The 25,155-nt window shown below is 27.5% G+C and overlaps 1 protein-coding gene across 1 annotated transcript in view; it reads left to right on the plus strand.

Annotated features, from left to right (window-relative positions):
- The first annotated feature begins 289 nt into the window (after nucleotides 1-289).
- The window catches only part of LOC113549684 (RNA polymerase II degradation factor 1-like), a 53,675-nt gene continuing 28,809 nt past the window's right edge, over nucleotides 290-25,155 (plus strand). Inside the window, 2 exon segments of the mRNA XM_026951090.1 lie at nucleotides 290-623; nucleotides 14,468-14,531. Of these exon segments, the coding sequence (XP_026806891.1) occupies nucleotides 14,507-14,531 (25 nt within the window). The 5' untranslated portion in view covers nucleotides 290-623; nucleotides 14,468-14,506.

Here is a 25,155-nt window from a genome sequence, read left to right on the forward strand (position 1 = left end):
ATTTTATAAAAATGCGCTAAATTAAATAGATCAATAGAGTCGCGCGTCATGCGTATATACTTACACAATATAATATAATATATCCCCATCAGTGTATAATCGAACAGTCGAAAAATCCCGCTAACGTACTATAAGAAGTAAAAAAAAAAAAAAGGAACACTTTCTTGTCCTCTCACTTTCTGGCCCTACTACTGTGATCCTCCCACTGGCTCTACATGTTTCGTCTAATCGGTATGTCTGTTGTGTCGGTTGCGGTGAACACGGCAGAGAACAAGTTGAGGGCGTCGCGCCAGTGATCACGCCGAGTCGCACGCGCTCAGATCGTCGGTCCCGTGTGGATGTCTCTAAATAATAGTTACGTGATTTTCGAAAACAAAAATAGTTAAATAGATAACACGTATTTATGATATATATAATAAAATAAGTATCAATATTTACTAATGTTTTTTTTTTGTTTAATCTTTTTTTATTATTGAAATTTATCGATTTGTTTAATTATTGTTATTTTTGATTACGAAATTATGAAGGAAATATTGTTTAATTTTAATGTCAGTGATTCGGTCTGTACTTGACGGATTTCCATTTTGGATCAAAGTGGTCAAATGACGTTAACTTCGTGAAAGGTTGGTATATTTGCATAACATGTTAAATATTTTTTGAAGTATTGCAATATTTATGGGTTTTACACATAGTCATTTTATACTATCGATATTTTCAGGAGTTTTAGGATTTTTCCATTATTTTTTTAATTGATTGGGATTCTAGGTATTTACGTTTTGTGTGTTTATACTAAAGGTATAAACATACCTTATAAGGTACCTATTAAAATAAAAAAAGACTTTGTTACGATTTAGTAATGAATATAAATACTAAAATTACCAAAGTGATCATTATTACCATTAAATTGATAGTGAATAAATTAATGTATAGCTATTTAAGAAACAATTATCTAATAATTTAAATCATATTCTAATACCTAAAAGTGTAAGTTTTATACTTATTTTAGTAAAAATTATTTATATTTGAAGGTTTAATAACGAAAATCAAATGTTCTTTATTAACTATTTATGAATATGAAATAGTCATGTACATTTTAAAACATATTATATCGTATAAAAAAGTAGTTAATTAATATTAAACAATCCAACATAAACATTAAACATGATAATATTTTAATAATTTATAACAAATTTAGGTATCTAAGTACTTTGTTATTATGGCAAATTTTCATATTATTTTAATTAATAATACAATTAATTGATTTGTTTAACTCATGTTAAAGTTATTCGCATGTTTCAGTTTTTAAATTCTAATGTTATATTTAACTTAAAAACGTAACTTTTTGTTTTAAATTTAATATTTTTGAGAAAAATATCATGTATGTAGATTTTTGATGTTATCATTTTTAGAGTGTTACATCATACACATATACATATGATTAAACTAATTAAATATATTAACCAAGTATAGTTGGGTGTCAAGTGTCAACCTTAATGCTAATTTATAGCTATTAAGTAACATATTACCTTAAACTATTTATTATTATACTCATGCAATAAACCCACTAACATTACAATTTGTTAAAAATAAAAGAAGTACACATTTTTAATGAATTATGGATGAATAAGCAATATATATTATATATATTATGTTGTTTGGAGTGGAATTTTAAATGAAATCATATTTATCTAATTATTATTTATATATACCAGCTGCTAGATAAATTGATTTTATTCAGTAGGTATACTGGTATAGTTGTATAATATCAATAGTGGAAATATGATTTCTAATTTTAAATAATACTCTCCTTGTATTCTGTATATTTGAATTATAATTTATTGTATACTTTAATAATAATAGAATTAAACTATACTCTTGTATACTATCTATACTGCTATAACATACGAAATGATCTATATTTCTTTACATTTTTTTTTTTATCGAGGGATAGCATTATTATTGAAACAATAACCGGAAGTATAAACGATGTTTACACCCCGATGTTATACAAAACAGAGAGAAATCATAATAATTTAAATATTTGATATTTGTGTATTTTCTAAAACGTACAGTAATATTATAATTAAAAGTTATAAAGTTATATACTAATAATGATGATCTATAATCTAAAGATTACTCCGCGTCTGAAATATAATTGCCATGGGAATATGTATATTACGTTGTATTTTAATTGGCGGGCTTTTACTTTTGTGAAAATTATTTTAAAAAAAAACGCATTCTGTGTATGACTATCATGTTTACCTACCTGTCTTCTACATTTTTCATTCGAGATTTATCTTAATAATTGCATGTACAAGTTTAAGTAAACCTGAGTACTGAGGTAAATGTTAATCAGATTGTACCAATAAAGTAGATTAAATCGTTTGCTGATAGTCTTATTTATAACTTATTGATGATATACATTTCAACTAAAGATTATTCGTCTGACATCTATACTAATACTGTATATTTCAATATATTTTATAGATACAAATCTATTATGTATACACTATAGTAACAAATAACAGTAATAATAACATATTCAATTTCAATGTTCGACGTGTACACTATACATAATCCGTAAATTAAAATCCCGATAGGTACATACAGATTCGAGAAGACAAAACACAATTGATTTACTAAGAATTTCGAGTTATCAAATAATAATAATAATCATAATTTAAATATTGTGGTGTAGGTATACCACAGAATTGAAGGAGATTGATTTTTTTTAAACCAGTGAGATAATAATATATTTAAGGTGATTAATGGTTACTATGTAATTCATATTTATGGTAGGTACCTACATTAAATATTAGTTTTCAACTATTAACATTTTGATAAAATAATAAGATTTACTTTGAGAGATGTAATTAAGCAGCTTTTATAATTTACATATAATTATAATATGGTTTACCAGTTTAAAAAATATAATATTAAGTAGTAGGTACTAAAATAGTTAAAGAATTATATATTTTATGTAAAAGATTATATTATAACACATCGCTGCATACTATATAATTTAAAGTGGTTATTAAAATAATTAAAGTATTTGCAATATGTACCTATAAAATATTTAATTGAATATTTTACACACTCTATTCAGACAAATTATAATCACTTAGTCACTTATAATAATTCGAATATATTATGATTTTATATTTTTTTTAGTTAATTTCAAGATTCACGTTTGTTTTATACGTATATAATAAAAACGAAAATAAAACAGTTAAATGTTGTTAATTTATATCTTACACGCTTATCTGCAGCAGCACAGCAAATTATGTGTCTAGTACATCAATAATTCTTATTATCGTGGAAATGTCGTTCTCTCATTCTATAGTATTTACGCGACGATGATTGAAGTTCGTCTGGTTGTACGAGTACATAATATGTAAGGTATGAATCGTAATAAAAATAAATAAATAAACAGTATCTACGACATATCGCACACAATATATCGATGTAAAAGAAAGCGAATCTATTACACGGTTGTTGCATCATATTAAAATATAAATATTAACTTTAATCACTCGTTTAACTATACAAAAACTTTTCATTATACTAATTATAGCGCTACACCACATCATAACACGCGTAAAATATGTATAATAGTGTTATTTTTGTTTTCTTCTTACGCCGTAAGACTTACGGTATACTGGCGAATTTAAGGAGAGGCTGGGTGGGGGTTCAAAGTCTCACGATGCCTTTAGCGGTTATTTTTAAGGGAGCTATAAACTTGCACCAAAAAAAGGGCATGTATAATTTGCACTATTGTAGTTATAGTTCTATATAGTGTTTGTAATTTGCACCAATATGAGCATTGAGTAGGTATTTATTTCTTCGATTATTTCTCCTGTACCTTCGTTGACGACAAGAATCAATAGACTCAAATGATAATAATTTTTTAAGATTTCTAACTATCCGCCGCTTTATTTGGTAATCATTACAGACAGTTTGTCATCTGATTCATCGTAATCGGATTATTACACAATAATATATTTATTTTTTGAAATAAAATAACCATTTATAAAAAAGTATACAGATGATACAAATATTCTGTAAAAAACTATGGTTTATCTATCTCTGTAAATAAAGCTTGTATTGAAAGTAGAAAGTTACTTTCTTGGAATCTACAAATTAAATACATTTACAATAACAGAATACAAATAGATACAAAAATAAAAATAATTTCTTAAATTTATAATTCACATATATAAAAATTAGATAATTATTTATTTATATTAATATTATTATTTACTCTAAGATATTTCTTAAAATTATAACTAACTAAAAAATAAGTTAGTCAAGACAGATATGTACCATAAAACGACGTTAATAGATTAGTGAAATAACCACTCAGAATCTAAAATGGAATATTCTATGTTATTAACTTTTCATTGGAGGTATACTCACCACTCCGTAAGTTACTTTGCCCCCCTCCAAAAAAATAGTTTTTAATTTCACAATTTTTTTCATGTGAATAATTAGTGCTAAATTCCTGTAAATTCCTGATTAGCTATTTATAATTCTTGCTCTACCTACTTTCCGGAAAAGTTTAACTTTCACCGGGCGAGACTAGGTATAACTTTAGTGCTAATCGACTGTAGCCAGCTAATTTTAACCAGCTCATAAAATTACATTTAAGTATAATAAGCTGGATGAAATTAAATTATTTTTTTATAAATATTTTAACAAAAAAAAAAAAAAAATTGTAAATTCATATTTCTGTTGCCCAAAGGTGTAAAAGTCTAAATACACATTAGGTGTTTGGGTCTGTATGTGTATCGCATGAGTACGGTGTTTAATGCGTAATATTGTAACAAAATCGAGAATGGAAATTTAGCGAACGTCACGGATTTCTACATGCATATATACGTACGCATGTAGGTATACATTATACCAAAGTATTATAACTACACGTATATATTACGCATATTATAGGCGTATAAACTATAGTCGGCGGCGGTGTATCGGTTACTTACGCTTAATAATTGAACTCTTCGCCAGCAACAGAAGAGTGACAGACAGGAGGAAGGCGAACGGACAGCGCCTTCCGGATTCCCTGCAGGAGCCGTTGACCTTTCGGCCGACTACATTATTACACGTTATTGAATTACAATCAATCATTATATAATATAATAAATATAAGTATATATACGCGTTCATTGGCGTCGATACCGGAGATCGATGGTAAAAATTGAATTCAATATATTAATTATTATTAAAATCAAACGCGTGTTATCGCGCCGTGCGCTCTGGCATTAATAGTAATTTATCATCGTTTATATCGACGGCCGCGATGTGCCTCTTTTCCGCGCCAAATATAATGTGTATTATAATAAGTAATAACATAATAATTAGATAGATATTGACCAGAATAATAATAATCACTTAATACTTAATATTAATTATAATATTATAAATTGCTGTACTTCAGTATTACCCAAAGAATAACTGGTACAAGCTATAGTACTCGCATATTGATGATGTCACCGATACTATCAGAGGTACCAAACGAATTTTTAAGGCTGGACCGTTGGAAAAAAGTGGAATTTAAAATCGAGTAAGCTACCCTTGTTAAATCACAAACATTGTGAATACAATGTCACTACACCTAAATATTATTTAATAATACGTTATTTAAAAAAATATATATTTAGTAATGGCGGTTTGATAATATAAATCGCGAAGTATTATAATTTATAATAATTAATAATATAACTATTATCATTCCTCAATCTAGTTATTTACAGCATGATGATTTTGATATCGTTTGTTTTGCTTTTGTTTGGATTTATCATGGATTTGTCTAGTTGTCTAGTGTCTATGTATCACATGGATGGATGGACGTATTCGTGTTGTTGTTTGTTTTCTATATTATTAATTATTATGCGTAGGATGTTCTCAAAGCTGCAGTTTAAACGATATTTGAATATAATGACGAGGATGTATTTTTTAATTATCATGATTATTATAATACTATGTGACGTGTGGGATGACATGAGGTCGATGATCTGGTAATTGATAAATAATATGTTCTATTGTAATACAAATACATATAGTTATTAAAAGAATAAAACTAATATATAAGTGAATAAATTGTTCGTGAATTATAATATTTATTTCCATCATTTTACAGTGTATAAATAAATTATTATTAATTAAAAACAATCATGAAACTATTTATAATTTTATTTTTCTACCGTTTTAAAAATCAGCATTATACACTTTGTAGGTACACAATATAATAAACACCGCAGAAAAAAGAAATTATTTAATAGCTTTATTAGTTTAATTAATAATTAATAGGTAATAACTAATATGCATACAATTAAATTATTTTATTGATAAATCAATACGAAAACAATACAACAATAGTAAATATATAGTTAAGACTTAAGATATATTACATATAGTATACAATATATATATATATGTCTGTAGGTACTTGGTATATAACCCGAACAGTTATGATGTAAGAAAATGTACATAATTTTTATGTGTGACCTTATTAATATTTAATTATATTTTATCTCAAGAGAAATAACTTTATGCAATGTTTATATTACATTATTTCTTATGAAGTTATACGTATTCTCCTATATTAACCCATTCCAACTGCTGTCACCATTTGTTATCTATTTGATCTTATTATCAATTTATTCTTTATACTTAAGTCAAATTCACGTACGGTTCAATTATATCATGATGAATTGAATTTTTTAATAATATTGTAGATCGTTGTTCGATATTTATAATCTGTAGTTATTTATTGAGTGCTATGTTTATTTTTAATATAATTACAATTATAAACTTATTGCATAACTGTTATCTACATTTTTTACTTTCTTGATTTTCATCAAGTAAGTATGGTAATTGAAATGAAAAAAGTCTGAATTTTTAAAATTTTAAGAATTTGTGTTAAATAGGAAAATGATAAAAATCGGAGTGTCCGAATTGGTTCCCGGGTTGTTTCAAAGGATATATCCGAATTGGTTAAAATGTGAAATAAATTTAATAAATATAGGTATATCGTTTTTTTTTAATTCGTACATTTTTTTTTTTATAGTTATTATTTTCTATTATTGATGTAAAAACTTATAACAAACATTTAAAAAAAATTTAAATCTACTGATTTCGTTATTTTTATATTTGTCTATTTCTGTTTTTATGAATATTTCCTTATTTTTAGACTTCAGGTTTTGTAGTTTGTTCGAACTTCGAATTAATATCTGTTTCATATTATGTACTTATAATGATAGGAAATATATTAAAAAGGGATTATCAATTAGATACAAAATGTAAAATTAAAAATTTTCAAAAAAAATTATTTAATTTTTCACAGTTAAGAAAGTAGTTATTTTTTGATAGATTTTCATTTAGTGTGGTAGATTACCGAAACTGGAGAACGGATTTTGTTATTTAGGGTCTTGTTAGATTCGCAATGGCTAGAAGAAGTGTTGTGAAGATTTTCAGAACTTTATCTTCAATCATTAACTCACTACAAAGCTGTAAAGCTGAAAAACATAAAATAGGTTTTAATTTATTTTTTGAAGCTCTGTAGTGAATTAACTATAAAAGATAAAGTTCTGAAAATCTTCACTGCACTTCTCCTAGCCAATGTGAATCTAACAAGACCCCAAATAATCAAATCCATTCTCCGGTTCTAGAGAACTATCTCATTAAATGAAAATGAAAATAAAATACATTATACATACAATATACATATTGTATACAATTAATACATTTTTAAAAATTGAAAATCAAGAATGTTTACATGCCGATCTCTGACTCGGTAAGCATTTTTATTTTGTATATAGTTAGTTGGAAATTGTCTTTAGTAGACCCTACACCAATTATATTGATAAAATATTTCTAACATTACGGGGTAGCATTAAAGTATATTTTAAACGCGTGAGCCCAATAAAGAAAACTAAAAGTACCTATTTTCATTGAATTTTCATTATTAAGAACTTGTATACATGAAATTAGCACAATAGAGGAAGATTTCAACAAACTTAAATCTTTAATACGAATTGTGGGTAATAAAGCAAATATAAGTTCACGCTGATCTGCCATAAATTATTTGAAAGTGATTCTGAACTACATAAAATACATTGTATACAAATTAAAAGTTATAGTAATAATATTTTCGAGGACGTCTTGTAGTCTTTTTTTTTTTATAAATATTTATTAATATAAAAAGTAATAGCAACTCAAATCAATTGAAAAAAGTCGAGTTCCATTTGTTATTGGTTCTGTTCAACATATTATATGAAAATAAATGTATCATATGTTATTAAATACTCGATATAATATAATTATAATACTAATAAAATGTATTATTTATTATTAATGCTAATATGCTATAGTGCTATACAGTACCACTAGTTCATTGTACACTGTCTACAAAAATATGTTCCCCGGCAAAGAAACTCATTCAGCCCAAAAGGTTAAATATTTTAAATCGTATTATCTGTACAAATGGAAATGAAAATGCTGATTTAAATTTTTAAAGATTCAACTGTTGTGGCTTTTGTAATGTAATAACGTAATGCAACAACAATGTTTTTATGTTAAACATTGTGTTATTTCATTCAATAGAAAAAATGCTACAAGATGCCCTCGAAAATTTGTTTTCTTAAATTTTTATAATAGGAATTGTATCTCAATAATCGTTATAAAGACCAATAATTTATACGACTGATCTGGGTAAACTAGTTTTCGGCGTATTATACGTTTATGAAAAACAAACCTTGATGTAGCGCTATGTGACAATATATTATTATTTCTGTGGACATAAAATTAGTAGTAATAGTATGTGTTTATCATCGTTTAGATTACGTTATAGAATATTGTAATACGGTATGTATAAATTCATTTTGAAGAAATGTAAAAATTAAATTAAAATAATAAAAGCTTTTGTCATTAACGATTTTAGCAAAATAAAAATTATATATTTTTTAAATATACCACCTTAGACATCTTTGTTTACAATTTTAATTATAAAGTTCGTATGAATATACACAAATTTTCTATAATTTATGGCATTTACGCTTCAATATTCCTATATGAATGGTTAAGTTTTTGATAGAAAATTGGATGTAATTGGCTCATTATGACAACGACTTGTAAGTTATATATATATTAATAGGTAATATATAATATGATAATATGATATAAATATAATTTAGTATTATAATATAATTAATAATAATTATGTTTTTAGTAAAAATTAGTTCAACATACAGTATATTAAATAATAAAAAATTAAATTATTAATATAGTGATATTAATAAATTATAAAATATCCTTATAAACAGAAGATGACTCTGTCACCACTATGGGAATCATTTTTCGAATGCAATGATTTATTATTACTTATTAAATTAAAATTGACAGTGATCTACTCAATAATAAGGTACATTCGAAACCTACTATACAACAGTGACTTCCTCGTTTTTTTTTTTATTTACCTATATATTTTGTGATACAGCGAGTGGTTTAAAATAAAAAGTTATAAGTATATACTTATATATATTATATATATATATATCTTGTTTTTATAATTTTTTTTTTATAAAATTTCTTAGATAAGTACTAGTTTTTAAAATCATATTTGTGAATTTATAACTAATCGCGATTGTATATTATGACATTGGAGAAGAGTAAAATTAACTCCAAAAAAAAACGTTATATGCCGGAAAATTTGAATATTGTAGATAAATCAAAATAATTTTTCATTGTTACGTAATTGTTCTGATTTGACATAATTATTTTAGAAGAATGTATAATCGATGTACATGATATAATTAATGAAATATGTCCGAAGAGAAAACGTGATGATATTATGTTTATGTTCTTAAATTAATGATAGGGCAAATAGAAATTATGACGGGTAGAATAAGTCTAACTGGTTTCATAATAGTATCTATACAGTTTTACAAATTGTATAACTATAAAAAATCATTTTAGTTAACAAAATTTATTATAACGATTAAATAATTTACTTAAATATGCTTATCTTATGATTTCATAGTTTAGAATATTAATATTTTTGATTCACAATCATACAGATACATGACATATTTATAGAAACAAAAATGTATTAATGTAACGTATAATTATTATGAGAAATTTACGACTTATTGATTTAGAAAAATTAATTACTATTAAATTTAATAAAAACATTTCATTGATAATAATGAAAAATCAACTTATACCTAAAAAGTTTAAGTGCAATTGTTTTTAAGTTATAATAATTATTAAGTTAATTTAAGTTAAATTATTAGATAAGATGTATTTATATACACAAATTAATAACACAATAATTGTCTACAATTTTTTTTATAACTCTATCATTACGTTTTTAAAATATTTACTTATTTGTTATACAACATTAAAATAGAATGTGTACACGGAAATTTATTCAACTTGGTAAAATATTATACTTATATAGGCATAGCATTATACATAGCAATAGTCTTGTTGAAAAACTGTTTACAATAGCCGTAAAATTAGGATTTTTGCTGCACATACCAATATGTATTCAAATATTCGATTTTATTTCTATATAATATTATTAAAAAGTATATGACATAATAATTGAAGTATAACATAACAAAATCGTGTACGCAGTTGTCAGTTTTTATATATCAAAAATGGTATTTTTAAAATTTTTTACCATATCATATATAAAAATACAACTTATAACTACTGTGGTTACAACCTAAAGTCTGTAGACCAGAATGAGTGTGGCCAATGCTATTGGTGTAACCTATCTATTTTCAATAAAAATGTAATTAAAAATATAATATAATAAATACCTATAACCTGGTCATTAATATTATTGTTATAAATTAATAACAAAAAAATTAAATTGTTTATAGTTAAGTGAGTGTTTGGATGTAAATGTTGCAATATATAATAAATTTGACACAAGTGAATTTGTCTTGCAGTGACTATATATATTATAGGTTTAACGATTTTTAACATTTTTCTATAACTTTTGTCTTTTAAACATATTATTAAAATGATCGCTTCAAAATGAGTTTCAGTTTGCTTGTATAAAAATGAATTGTATGATTTCACAATACGCTTAAGTATAGACTTAATCGATTTTTAATTTGTCTCGAATAGTATAGCTCACTGCATAGATGTAATCGGTGTAAGTCTATGTCGATTAAGAAAATACCCATTAACACATTGAAAAAAAAATACGATAACTAAACACCGCTGAACCAAAACTTGTCTTATTTATCAACAGGATATATCGTTTACTCTACAAAGTTTGTGTTGTAATATTTTAATTTGAAAAATTGTTGAAAATATTTGGATTTCAACAGTGTATTATTTCGACCAAACCGGATGCAGCGATGTCATTTTATAGTATGCACCTATATACACACACTGTACACGATATGATAATATACTCATTGCGGTATTTATTTTATTATAAACGAATCTAATTGTATACGCGTAGTTGTCTGCGTAATACACAGTCGGTATTATCTATAATAGCATAGGTATAATACCGCTTCGTCGTTTTTCTCACACAAAGTGATCGTATCGTATAATATAATAACTGCAACTATCTTGGCCACCTGCGTGTTCAGGACGTTACGAGCATATTATACCCGTGCGCCTTTTACCACGTTGCAGATGATGAATAATAATTATTATGACATTACGATAATATATTTTATAATAAGGGCTTTAGAGTCTTCTGCCGGCGCGGCGTGGACCCCGCACGGACTCGCCGGGGATCGGTGCACGTTGTGCCCGCGTTTGAGTCATGACAGGTCGATACATATAATTAGGATTCTCCGCGAAAACCTGTCCATAAATCATCAACGTGACGATTCGCAGCGAAAACTTTCTTCTGCCGCGTTTGGTACACCGAATGGGTCACGACCGATCCGGCCGTCTGAGGCGTGTGTAATACCATATTATATATGTATAGGTATATATTATATAAAAAAATATAATAATATATATATATATATATAATATAATATATACTATGTGCTATATGTCTGGTCGTCGACAAAATATTATCAAAGCCGTGGCGAATCCTCCGGCCCCGGGGTTGGTAAAAAAGTGAGGCCGCGGTAAGACATATAGGTCAAGTTCGAAATCGGGCTACATACCCGCAGATGATTTCATCACAAATCGTGGGGTAAGGGGGCGACGATTAAGGGCGATATGCATAAAATATATGCGTTAACGATTGGCGTGTAATGCGATCTTCTAAATATTCGTATACGTCACCACGGGTGGATAGCGATCGAAATCGAAATAAAATATAATTTTGTGCTCGAGAACAACCGAACGTGTTGCAGTGTTACACATTTATACGTTATTTTTATCATCGCGTATCGATTTATATAATTTTACATAACTGAGGGCCACTGCAGCTGTCAGTTCAATGATCGTCAAGGACGCGTCGCGACAAGTACCTATACCTATATCGTCATCCAGTGAAAATCTGCGGATACATACTTCTGTACGATGTAATATAATTATATGTACGCGTAGCAATGTTAAGTCGCGTACATGTGTAAAATCGTGTATGTATTCGGTAATCTAACGATTTGAGACGCTTCGCGTTCCGAGCGGTGGCAGCCGATATTATAACAGCGGTATTTAATATTATAGCAGTATTATAGGCCGCGTATACCTCTATAACTGGTTGGCGACGTCTGTTAATTACATCCGTATTAAATGTGTCTATACTACTGCAGAGGACTTAACATTTAGCCGAGGCCGCGGGCACGATGAACAAACAACGTTGACGATTTGGATTTCTCAACTCGGGCGTCGGGTTCAACAACAATAACAATATAAATAATAATAATAATGATTTGAAATATAATTCGTTTATACAATAATAGTATTGTATAATATAGTATATAGTCACGATGATACGCGGACTACGCGAAAATAACGTTATACATGTTACTTACACACAGTCTTCTATATCTGCAGCAGTTAATCGAATCTCGTTGATTTAATAACCGTACATGCATACTTATATATATATATATATAGGTAGAATATGTACTCTTTTTGCTTGTATACAATCGTTCCGGTAATGTCAAGATATTATACTGGTCCGTTATGTAATTACATTTTTATAACGCGAAAACTGGAGACTTCAACGATCGGGCATTTTGTTGGGTGTCACTAGAGCCATACTAAACGTATATACGACATCGTAATATTGTAGGTATATTATAAAAATATATTCAGGATATTATAAGAAACGGACCGATATTCATTTCAAGAAATTTTATATCTTTCAGGGTGTTCTTCTTATTATTTTGTATTTTTTTTTTGGCTGTTTTGGTCACAATGTTCTATCTCTGATTTCTCTCACGCTAAGGATTCTTGCTGTCTCATGGTCAGTGTCCAATTATAGTTGATTGTTGTAGATTTAATATCCTGAATGTTTGTATTAAAATATTTTCATAGAATTCTATAATCAATTATATGCAGCAAAGTTCTTTTAATAGTGAACACTTATTAATTTCAATATAAGAATTAATATTTTGGAAATATTTATGGAAACTTCATATTCTAAAACGGAATATTTTTCTGAGAATTTAATACATAAATTAAAATAGAAATAGAATATTGAACGAGAAGTTAATTATTTTTCACTTAATAAGTATTTAGAGTTTAGATGAACTAAGTAATGGAATGGCGCAGAGGAGGTTTTCAGAAAATATCATACTCCAGAATATAAAATTAAAAATGTGTGATGCTGTACAAAAAAAGTAAAAATTAATGATAAAATTATTATTGAAAATGTTTTTTTTAAAGAATTAAAACTTATCTATATAAAACTATATTTCTAGAAAAGGAATATTTTTTCAAGGACCCATAAGTTTACTAAAATAACCATCTTGTATATAGATTATAGGTACCTAGTTTAGTAGTAGTTGGTAAAATCAAATTTGTGCTAGTTTCAGTCATATTATAATAGTCTTGTGTTTTGTGAATGTCTGCGTCGGTAATAATTTTTCTTAATAAAATTACCTGCTGCACAAAAAACGTGATAAAATTATATGTGTACAATTTAATGAATTTCCCTGAAGTTGTCAACTATGATATTTTCACTGCAGTTATTTTCTGATTCTCCTCGGTTTGTAAGTAAACGAATAACGAAGAGGAGAACAAAATGAGTAGCGTAGAAAACAGACAGAAGAGGCGTGCACGTGCGTGCAAGAGAGAGAAAAAATTTCAGCAAACAATTTCAAACAGATCAATCAAAAGCGAAATATTAAATAAAGATCATTTATAGCTTTTTATTGTTGTGCGTACGGACGTAACCGACACGCATTGACAACTCAATCCCGTCACCGTATACACTCCGTTATATATCAATTCACAATGACGCAACGAAATAATATATATTGTGTATGACCATTTATAATAATCGGATAATAATTTATTGTTCCAGGGACATCCGGCCGACGACACCAAGCCCAATGAGATCACAATGTTGCTGACATTTCTACTGGCAGGTGAGTGCGACGGGGTGGTACTATCGGGATTTCTGTTGATAATTTACACACACACACACACACACACACACATACACAGCTTTAGTATAAGTATAAATGTATAAACGCATATCATACACAGCACACATCATGTATACGCGGCCGTCGATACGACATATTAATAAATCAGTGTACAAAAATATGAAACAATTCACTATTAGAAAACTCGCAACCAAGTCACGTACTGATGGGGGAAAATGAGAATGGAGAGAAGAAAAAAAAAAATGGACAAAAAAAATCTATTTATATTTTATACGTTTTCAACAACTCTCTCGGTTGTTCTGTTATGTATAGTATAAAAATATTCTTCGTTGTCATTGTATTATATTATTAAATTGTCTTATATTATACGATATATACGAGTTTGCTTACCACATTATTATGTCAGCAAAGGATAAATTATGATAAAATTCCACAAATTTCTTGTGCTTTTTTTAAAATTTATTTTTCATAATCGATAGTTCATGAGTAACTGGCGATCTATACGTTGATCAATTTAGTGAATTACTGAAGGCAAATTTACAACACTAAATTAACAAATATCATTGACTATTTGACAAACATTTGGTCTCTAATAACGCATTATTATTATATCGTCAAATATCATTCATTCATTTATTTTGTAAAAAGTAGATTATATATAAATATATATGTGTGTATGTATTATACTTACATAGCTAGACTTGTTTTGATTATAGCCTGTTTAGTGGAGTTCACATTCAAAATTTACATAGAATGATGTAACAGCATATGGATTACATTATTGCACTCCAATAATGTCCTTGGAAGGACGTCAAGAATCGTATATTCATATTCATCGTTGAAATGTACTGTTAAATATCTAATATATATATATATATATATATATATATATATATATATATACACACATTTATATTTATTTTTATTTTTATTAAAGATAAATCGAAATTTTAACAAACATTAAAGTGAAACATACTGCCACATTAGCACAAATCAAATGTTAAGTGGTATTAATTATATATTTTATATGTTATTAGTTTTTAATAAAATTCGAATCAATAATTATACATAGTATATATTTTATTATATACTTGTCATATGTATTATAAGTGATAATTATAAATTTACTAATGTTATATTATATTTAAAACAAAACTCGATACATTTAAATTAGTTCAAATATTTTAAATATTGTAATTGTGACCGTATAGAATTAATTTTGGTATAAATAACTAAACATGACCAATTTATTTACATTAGTTTATTTTTAGTGTTCAAAATTTGTCTTATGTGTATGTGATTGCTATAACCTACTATATCCTAAATACATCTAATTTATATTTGTACTTCGCAATATGTCATAAAAAAGTAATATTAAAAATTTAGAAAATATTTTGATTAATTGGTTGCTATAAACTAGTTTAAAAATATGGTAATATAATATTATGTACCTGTCAGTTATAATTCATGTGGTTAGAGTGTGACATTTGTTATTTTTTCACTGTGGGCTTAATTCACTTTCCAGAAATTTTTGAGAAAATGAATAAACTTTATTGTTTTATTGAAAAATGTTCATAAATAATAAATGATATAACTACTATATATTTATTTAATAACTTTTTAGGTTTTTTATTTTTTTACAAGTATCTATATAATATTATAAAGTTATAATATAATTATATAAGTCTTAAATTATTTTCAGTAAAACAAATTGTTTACACTATTCAAAAGTGGATTGTATAATTTCTTTTTAAAACAAGTTTTTATCGTTATAATGTCTCGGTGTCCCAAAAAATCGTTCAATTGTATTCAAAATTCGGTAAGCATATAACAGTTTATTGAATTATTATTTACTTAATATGAATTTATCTCAATGAGCAAAATATAATTAATAATGTATCATTTTTGCATATTTTATATCGATTTAAATGTATAATGTATGTTGTGAATACTAAAATATTAAATAAGTATAAATATTAACAATGCAACAGTACAAAAAACTTTTATCAATAATCAGGATGAAATAAAGTTGCACATCATACGTGGTATCCGGTATACACATCACCCGCTGCAGAACCACGTAGCGCAATCTCTGTTTCATCACGGTGGCGTAGGTATATACAACAGTATAATATACATATTATACGAGTATGCAGCATAAACTACGTTTCCTAACGATTTTTCTGCGGGTTTCGAAATCAGAGTAGCAACTTAATACCCCAAGGTTTGAAAGGGTTAGAATGCACATGCGATATCGGTTTTGCTTTACGCGATTTGATTTCTGTTGTTGTCGTTGTATAATATTTCTTAGACTCGCGTGCACCGCGTTTGATCGTTTATGGGCAGGCAGGAATCGCCCAGATCCGCTTACATAAAAATATATTATTGAAAGAAAGAGAAAAATCGAATAAAAGATGTCAGAGCGAAACCGGTTGTTCGGCGGCGGGCGAATTTCGTGGAGGTACGAAACGCAAAAAAAAAAAATGCCATGAAAAACCTTGTGCGCGAATATGTAAGTATATTAACCGGGTAAACATATATTATACAAGTATAGCTTATAATCTAACAATTCTTTGGCACGTGAACGCGAATCCGAAAAAAAAAATCAAACGTGTTGATCTTGAGATCTCCTGGGACACCTGTCCATTATTTTGTCGCGATATATAAATATTATTGTTTTATAGATAGGTTGCATCCCGATCCTAATAACAATATTGTATTAGAGTTGTGAAATTAATATTGCAATAGCAAAATACGATTTAACGGTAAACGTTTTCCAAGCCTAAAATTTCTTTTCGTATCGAATGCAGAATATGATTTCTGACAGTCTGGTATTTTACATTACTTTGGGTATATACCTATATATTATATGTTTATTATGTTAGTGCAATAGTCGGACATAAAATATACTATATAGGAATGGTCGACACTATAGAATGTTTTTTTAGAAATATATTCACATATTAAGATAAAGTACAGAAAAACGTCGGTAAATAAAATCTCAGTTATTCAATGTATAACATTTTGAATGTCTTGCGTTTAACCTGTTTGAAAAATTGACCAGATTCCTATAATGAGTTTAATACTTTAATGAATAAATTATTCTTATTTCCGGGATGTTATGATTTCTAAATTCTAAGAATGAAGCATAAATTATACGCTTATTCTCTGTGCATTTTTACCAGAATTTTGAAGAGTCGTTTTTTTTTTATTTGTGCAACAACGACTTTTTTTGTATTATAAAGAACCATTTTTTTTTTTTTAATGAGATTTTCTATTCAAATATTTATTTTTAGATTTTTGATGTTTATTAAATAATAAACATTCGATATAAACTTATCAAGTATTTAAGAAATTAGTTATAGTCATGAGATTTTACTTTTTACTGAAGTGAGCTTTAAATACAATAAAAGTGCTTAACAAGTTTCACCTAGTTTTTTTCTAGATTTGTGACAGAATATGAAAACAGAGTTAGTCATTCTTTTAAATTTCTTATAGTTTTTAATAAAACACTGTAAACACTGAGAAAACATACTAATAGTAAAAGCCCAAAACCAAGTAGGTACATATTAATAATTTTGTTTTGTAAATGAGTCTTGTTCAAATTTAGTTATTCATTACAAGCTTAAGTGTGCATGAATAGAATTCATATAGTATACGCCCCCTTCTTTCAGATTATGTTGCCCAATCGAAATTGATATCACATTTGATATGTTTTAATTTTCACACATAATTATGGATAATATGCCGAGTACGCGCATAATGATAAATGGTCCCACACATTATTTATATATATTTTGAAATTAAAATGGACGCTTATACATCGAATTGCACAGTCCATATACACTTTAATATACACACGATGGTTATTACGGTATAGTATTAGAGTTGTTAATATTAACATGATGAAATTTGCGGGGTCTGTGTTGATATAATATGTACCATGTACGTATGTGAAAACTAAAGAGATTTGATGATTTTTTTTTATCATAAATCATAGCTTTCACAATGCAATCGACATACTAAATATTATTTCATTTCACAAAATTATATTTTTATTTAATGTTTTTTGGTTAGGTTAAATATGCAAACATTTAATTTATGAGAGACATCGATAGAGATGATGAGCTATATTTCTTAAATTGTTTAATACGTTTTCGTTTTCTGCAACAAACTACATTATATATTTTGTTTTTTTCTCTGTAAATAATTTAATGAACTATGTCGGCTGTATGTGAAATTGCGTCACAATAATAAATTGGGACTTTCGGGTTCACAAATCACATTAAATCTAAAAACCGATATCCTCGTGCGTTTAAAGATAATATGGGTATACGTGTAAGTGTATAACGATATAAAAACGTTCGCGGTCGCTATTTTGTAAAAACGATTAAAAATACATATTAACCACGTCCACGTGGCGATTTCTAATATATTTTAAATGTTCATCTGCTATGCCTATATAAAACGCGATATTATAGTATGGTATGTATTACTGCTGCTACATCGAAACAAACTCGAGTTATTAAAAGCATTACGCCCACCGTACTCGTTTTGCAGTTTTTGACGTTTAGACTTTCATCCGAGCCCCGGGCTCATCCGTACATTGTACGCGCCAATTCAATTAGATCCACTCGTATTTCTCGTACCTGTATAGTCCATTCACAATTGTATTACATATGTTATAATTATGTTTTAATGCGAACACACCTAAACGTAAGTCGTAATCGCGTTCGTATACACTACGAGTATACAAACAAACATTAACATACCTCCTCGTGCATTAGTGCAAATGCATTATAATAATCTTCAAACAAATGATAATTATTATTATTGTCATAATTATAATGATATACACTCCGAACAGGTAGCGATGTATACAGGTCCGTATAAATCCGGTCTAACGCAGCCTCCGGATGTTTGGTAAAATAAATACGCCGACGATTAAAAGTATAATGACGTAGGTATATGATGCATCATCGAAAATGTTAAACCGTGTCAAGATTTTTAGATCCTCTTTTATATCATATATTTGTATCTAGTACAGAAGTCAGTATAATGATATGATAATGTAAAGGCTTATGTATAGTTACTGTAAAATAATCTATTTTTCAATGAATACAATTAAAATTAACCATATTACATATCCATATAGACGAATTTAACTAAATATTTACCGATACTAATTGAGTATTTATGAATGAAACTCACCAATCGTATTCAATTATTTAATACACATTGAAAATATATATTTAGTCCATAATGTAGTATAACATTTATATTATAAATGAATAAATTGATGTCTGGTATAACGTATAACTTTATTAACGATTTTCGTAGCATTGAGATATCACCAACAGTTGATTAATTATTTTACCCTATTTACAATGGCCTATAAGTTGTAATTTTTAACTCATTTTTTTTTTGGTAAATTTATACTCCATAAAATTCGTATTAAAAACAAATCATCTCTAACGACTCGTAAGGTCAAAATAAAATTCTGGACATTGTCCGTATTTTGGCCATGGTCATTAGTTTTCTTCAATTTATACGCCCAATTAATACGAACACGTTGTGGAGTATCGTTGTAATCTACACATACATAGACGTTTTGAAAAAAAAAATAAACAAACAACGCACGCGGACAAATTTCAATTAAACAGTTTTTCATTGTATACGCATGGATAGCGGTGATGGCAAACAACAACAATAATGATATAATTTCGTCCAGGGTCTACATCGCAAGTTGTGAAATCGTATTATATTATATAGATTATTATATTATGAAGCGTTTTACTTTATACGTATTATAACGATATATACTGCCATATTATAATATGTTTAATGATAGTACGTTAATAATACAATATTTAACGTTCTAGAAACACAGTCTTTGCAACGGTTTCGAAAAAGGTCAAGTATTAATTTTTAATACTACACTTGCGGGCAGCATTCATTTTTTTCCATAAAGATATGATTCGACATAAAAATAATATTCAATTTGAAAAAAAAAAAATGTGTTATATTATTTTGACATTCATAGGTAGAATCTCTCTGTTTCTTGCAGAAAGAGATATTGCATATAAAAAATAGTATGATAATCTTTTGAGGAAAAAAAAGTTTGTATCGCTACAGGACATCTCTTAAGTTACATAAAAAATCTAAGTATTTAAAAATATGATTCTTGAAAATATCGTAAATTATAATTATTTAAATAAATCATTATTAAATGAAAAATAACAGTACAGTGAATCCTATTCTTAAAATAAAAAAGTATTTATATATACTGCTTATAATTATATCCTATAATCATTAGATATTAATAGATTATTATTTAAATACTTAGGTATACATATTTTTATTTATACTTTTGCGTCTCCCTTCTAATTTTTATCTAAATGCCTAACGTCTGTAACAAAGTAAAACGTACTTTGTTCGCATACGATATAATTATAAATTATAATATAATTTTACGTTTTACGAGTATGACGGTGCAGGCGGACGAACATTTAACAGTTGGCGATTATTGCTAAGCAGAGGTGGCTCTGCGATGCATTACAATATTCGTTACACTTTTCATTTCAAGCTATGATTTTCAATGACTGTTGTTGTCGAATGACGGAGAGATGCCGCCAAAGCAAATATACATTTAATATAGTATTAAACGAACAGATTATAAAACGCTGCGAATAATAACAGTAATAATAATACGCGCGTACGACGTCGTTTTTACGACCGTATTGCGGCGTGAAATGTGTGAGGTCGCCCAAAGCATCAAAACGGACAGAGATCAACTTTCACTGTGGGAATTGCAGTTGTGATGTCGAGATGTGTTATTGCAGTGTATTCTCGCGTATACACAAAGATTTTTACGGACACAATTTTTTGGTCGGTTCACTCGGGCGATGACATGAAACGGAATATTATACGTATAAATTATTGTATACTTAAACGGATACTAAATTATAAGTATATAGTTAGTGGCGTGCCGAAGGGGGTATCTGCTATAATTGAATGTCGGCCACCCTGAGCTCTTTAAGGGATGGTTGGTATTGATTATTGGTTAATGGGTAATATACGTGATTTAATACTAACTCGTGTTTTAGTATTTACTACAACAGGTAGAGTTAAAAATATAATAGTAAATGCCTTCATTGGAGTTTTGGTGTATAGTTGTGAAAAATTAAATTATAGCCTCTAAAAAATTTCAAGTCCATCACGTTACCACGTGCACTGTGTATATAATATAATATTATATAAACGAACGCGATGATGCGCCTCGTGGGTCAACTCTGAAATTCCACTGATCACTCAACTTTGACGCGCAATGGTGATCTAGAAATGGATCATGATCGTGTGAAATTTAGTTTTGATAATACTTAACCTCTATTCACGGCGCCGTATAGTGTTTAAAATTTCTCAAACTTCGTGAAACTGCGTGTAAGTGTTTATATGTTTAGGATTTTCGAAAAATTGTATTTTGTTAAGTTTAATCACTTTAATCGTGCAATATCCCACATTTTACTTGGGCATTAAAATTCATTCATGATATGCATTACTATGTACAATATATGTATGCAAGGATATTACCAGACTATTCGCAAATAATTGGCCTCGACAGATTTGCGAGCCACGCAACTCGGATTTCGACAATACACACGAATTACAGGTTACAGATCCAGGTTAGGTCTTATAAGTACGCGGATGTAACTATATAGGACTAAACAGTTTGGGGATAAAGTCCTAAAAAATCAAAGTTAAAAATAAGCTTCATACACTATCAATAGAATCATAAGAGTTTAGTAGTTAGAGTCTTAGTTGTAATAAAATCAAACCACTTCAGGGTAAAAGTGTCTGTTCTCATTGCATTTAAAAAATAAAATGTAAACAACAAAATAACTATTAATACTCTAATATTATATTTTACAATTATTATTTTATACACTTATATTTAGATGTAAATGTTTATAAACTATCATTGTCGATGATTACCTTATTATAAGATATAATTCTCTTTTTATATTTAGTATAGCCGAATCACTGAATCTGTTTTGGGTCATATCGTTATGATAATATATGTAGTGTGTTTTGATTTTTTTCAAACAGGTTTACTCGTACACACTCAATATTAATATATTATAACACTGTTATTATTTTACACATTGAACACTTGATAAGTTTTTAGTTTTATGCAATAATTTAGATTTTAACTTGGATGGACTAAAAAGTAAAAACGTATAAGAGGTTAAAATATTCTATGGGAGAGGGAAAAATAACGCTAGGTTCTTCTTTGTTACGCCATTGATGAGACATTAATAGCGAAGTGAATAAAACTATTTACGAATTTGGTCGTTTTTAAATGTCGATTAAAAAAAATTGAATTCTAGTCCCCGAGCTTATAATATTATACTATATAAGTATAGGTAGTATTTTCGCCTCCAGCTGTAGTAGAGTTGTAAGCACGCTTCGATCGACTCAAAAGGAGTAATAATATTTTGCATTGCAGTGCTAACTTAAAATTATGAAATACTTACAGTTTTTTATTGCTTTTTCATACCATTCATTACAAGAAGAATACTAAGTGTACATTATATTATTATAGTGTACTTATTAATATTTCGTTGTTATGTAACGATTTGGTCATATTATCACTGCTTGAACACAGACATTAAATATTAAAATATATAATATTATATAGACATCACTCATTCACTCACGTCAGACTATATTACGTATTTCAATTTTTGACTTATAATATAATGTGTATAATATGTATAATATATATGTATAATATATATACATCACAGAAGAATTACTGTCATTTTTTTGTCAACGATTTGTTATATATGTCTATTACATTAAAAATCAAAAAGCTTATACGATAGCTAAATGGATGCATATTATATTGTATTACTTAAACAAATAAAATTATAATACCAAAACGTATAACAGCCAATGAAAATGCATTTATATAATCTAAACATAATATATTATTTTGCATTAGAGTTGCATTCTTAATTTAATATATTTGAGATATATTGCTCAAATTTGCTTAAAAAAATGTGGGTTGGTAAATTTAGTTTATATATTATTATATTCTGGTTTATGCCGATGTTTGAACAAACGTTACACACTAAGGATTATAATTGTTTTAACTTCCCGGAGAAAGTGATGCGGTCATTTTGTCTGTCTGCGTACGTGTACGTATATATATGTACTGTACACATTGAAATTGCAGAATATAACCTACCTACAACTCTGGTTTCATAATAATGTAACGATGGACATTAATTATATGACCAATATATAATAGACTATAGGTATTGTACGTATACCTAATATCTATGAAAAATATGAATTTTATTAAAATTGTTTTTTAAATTAAAATTTACATTTGAAAAGTAATATTTATTTTTTTCTTTCATCTGCGTCGGCATCATGGATTGTTAAATATAGTTATATACATATAATATTTATTATATATATATATTAAATATACTAGATATATTATGTAAGTACTAAGTGGGTACCTTTATTTTGATTTTATTAAATAAACAACTTGATGACCTAATATATATGATTTTTTTTACGCAAGTTGATGATAATAATTAATAAACTTATAATTAAAATTGCAACGGTTTTGAACGATCACATTTTTTTAGTTATATATTATTATATATTAGTCAAACAAGATTAAATAAGTATATATAGGTTTGGTATACCTGCTACGTTGCAGCTAATATTGTTACCGTTGTGTATGATCCATTAATAACGCACTACATTTATTTTCAAGTCTATCATATATGATATTGCTAGTATACAATTTAAAAATTACAACATTATTTATTGATGAAATAAATTACCTATCTGTATAGTTTAAATGGATAGTTTTTTAAAGACCAAAACGATTTTATAATATAGCGCCTACACACTGATATAATAATACTCATTTAATAAAGAGAAAATAAATAATAACCGTTTAATCTTATTTGAAAAAATTTGTCATCGCCATAAATATATTTAATGGTGACACATTATTATAGCATATTGAGCGATGTAAATAATGTTATTATTCGTTCAGCACGAGTTGTGGATAGTATTAATATATAATATAAAAGTATATATATACAGTTAATGGGGTTTTAGTTTGATTTGCATCCTACGTAGGTATCTAATTGATAAATTTCACAAAATATTACATTATCATTTATCACTGTGATTCGACCTTGTTATATATTTATCGTTAGTATATAAAAAAACCAAAATAATTTTATATACTTCTGCCTAATTTGCGTCCAATGCAGCACACATTTTATCGTCAGTGGGTGGGTATAATGGCCGGCATATGTTATTTACAATTTACCTATACCTGCTGCAATATCGAAACGGTGATAAAATTCATCGACACACATACTCGTATATCAATATAATAATAATAAATATATTTATGAATTAAAGAACGCGCGTGTGCATTTTGTGCGACAGTCAATTAGTCGCGCTGACCGAAATCACGTCAAATTTTGAGAGCCGCATCACGGGCGAGAGCTTACATTTATATTGTATAGGTAGGTCCACTAAATTTATTTATTATACGACATAGGTA

This window comes from Rhopalosiphum maidis, chromosome 1, assembly GCF_003676215.2.
Source record: "Rhopalosiphum maidis isolate BTI-1 chromosome 1, ASM367621v3, whole genome shotgun sequence".
Taxonomy (NCBI): Eukaryota; Metazoa; Arthropoda; class Insecta; order Hemiptera; family Aphididae; genus Rhopalosiphum; species Rhopalosiphum maidis.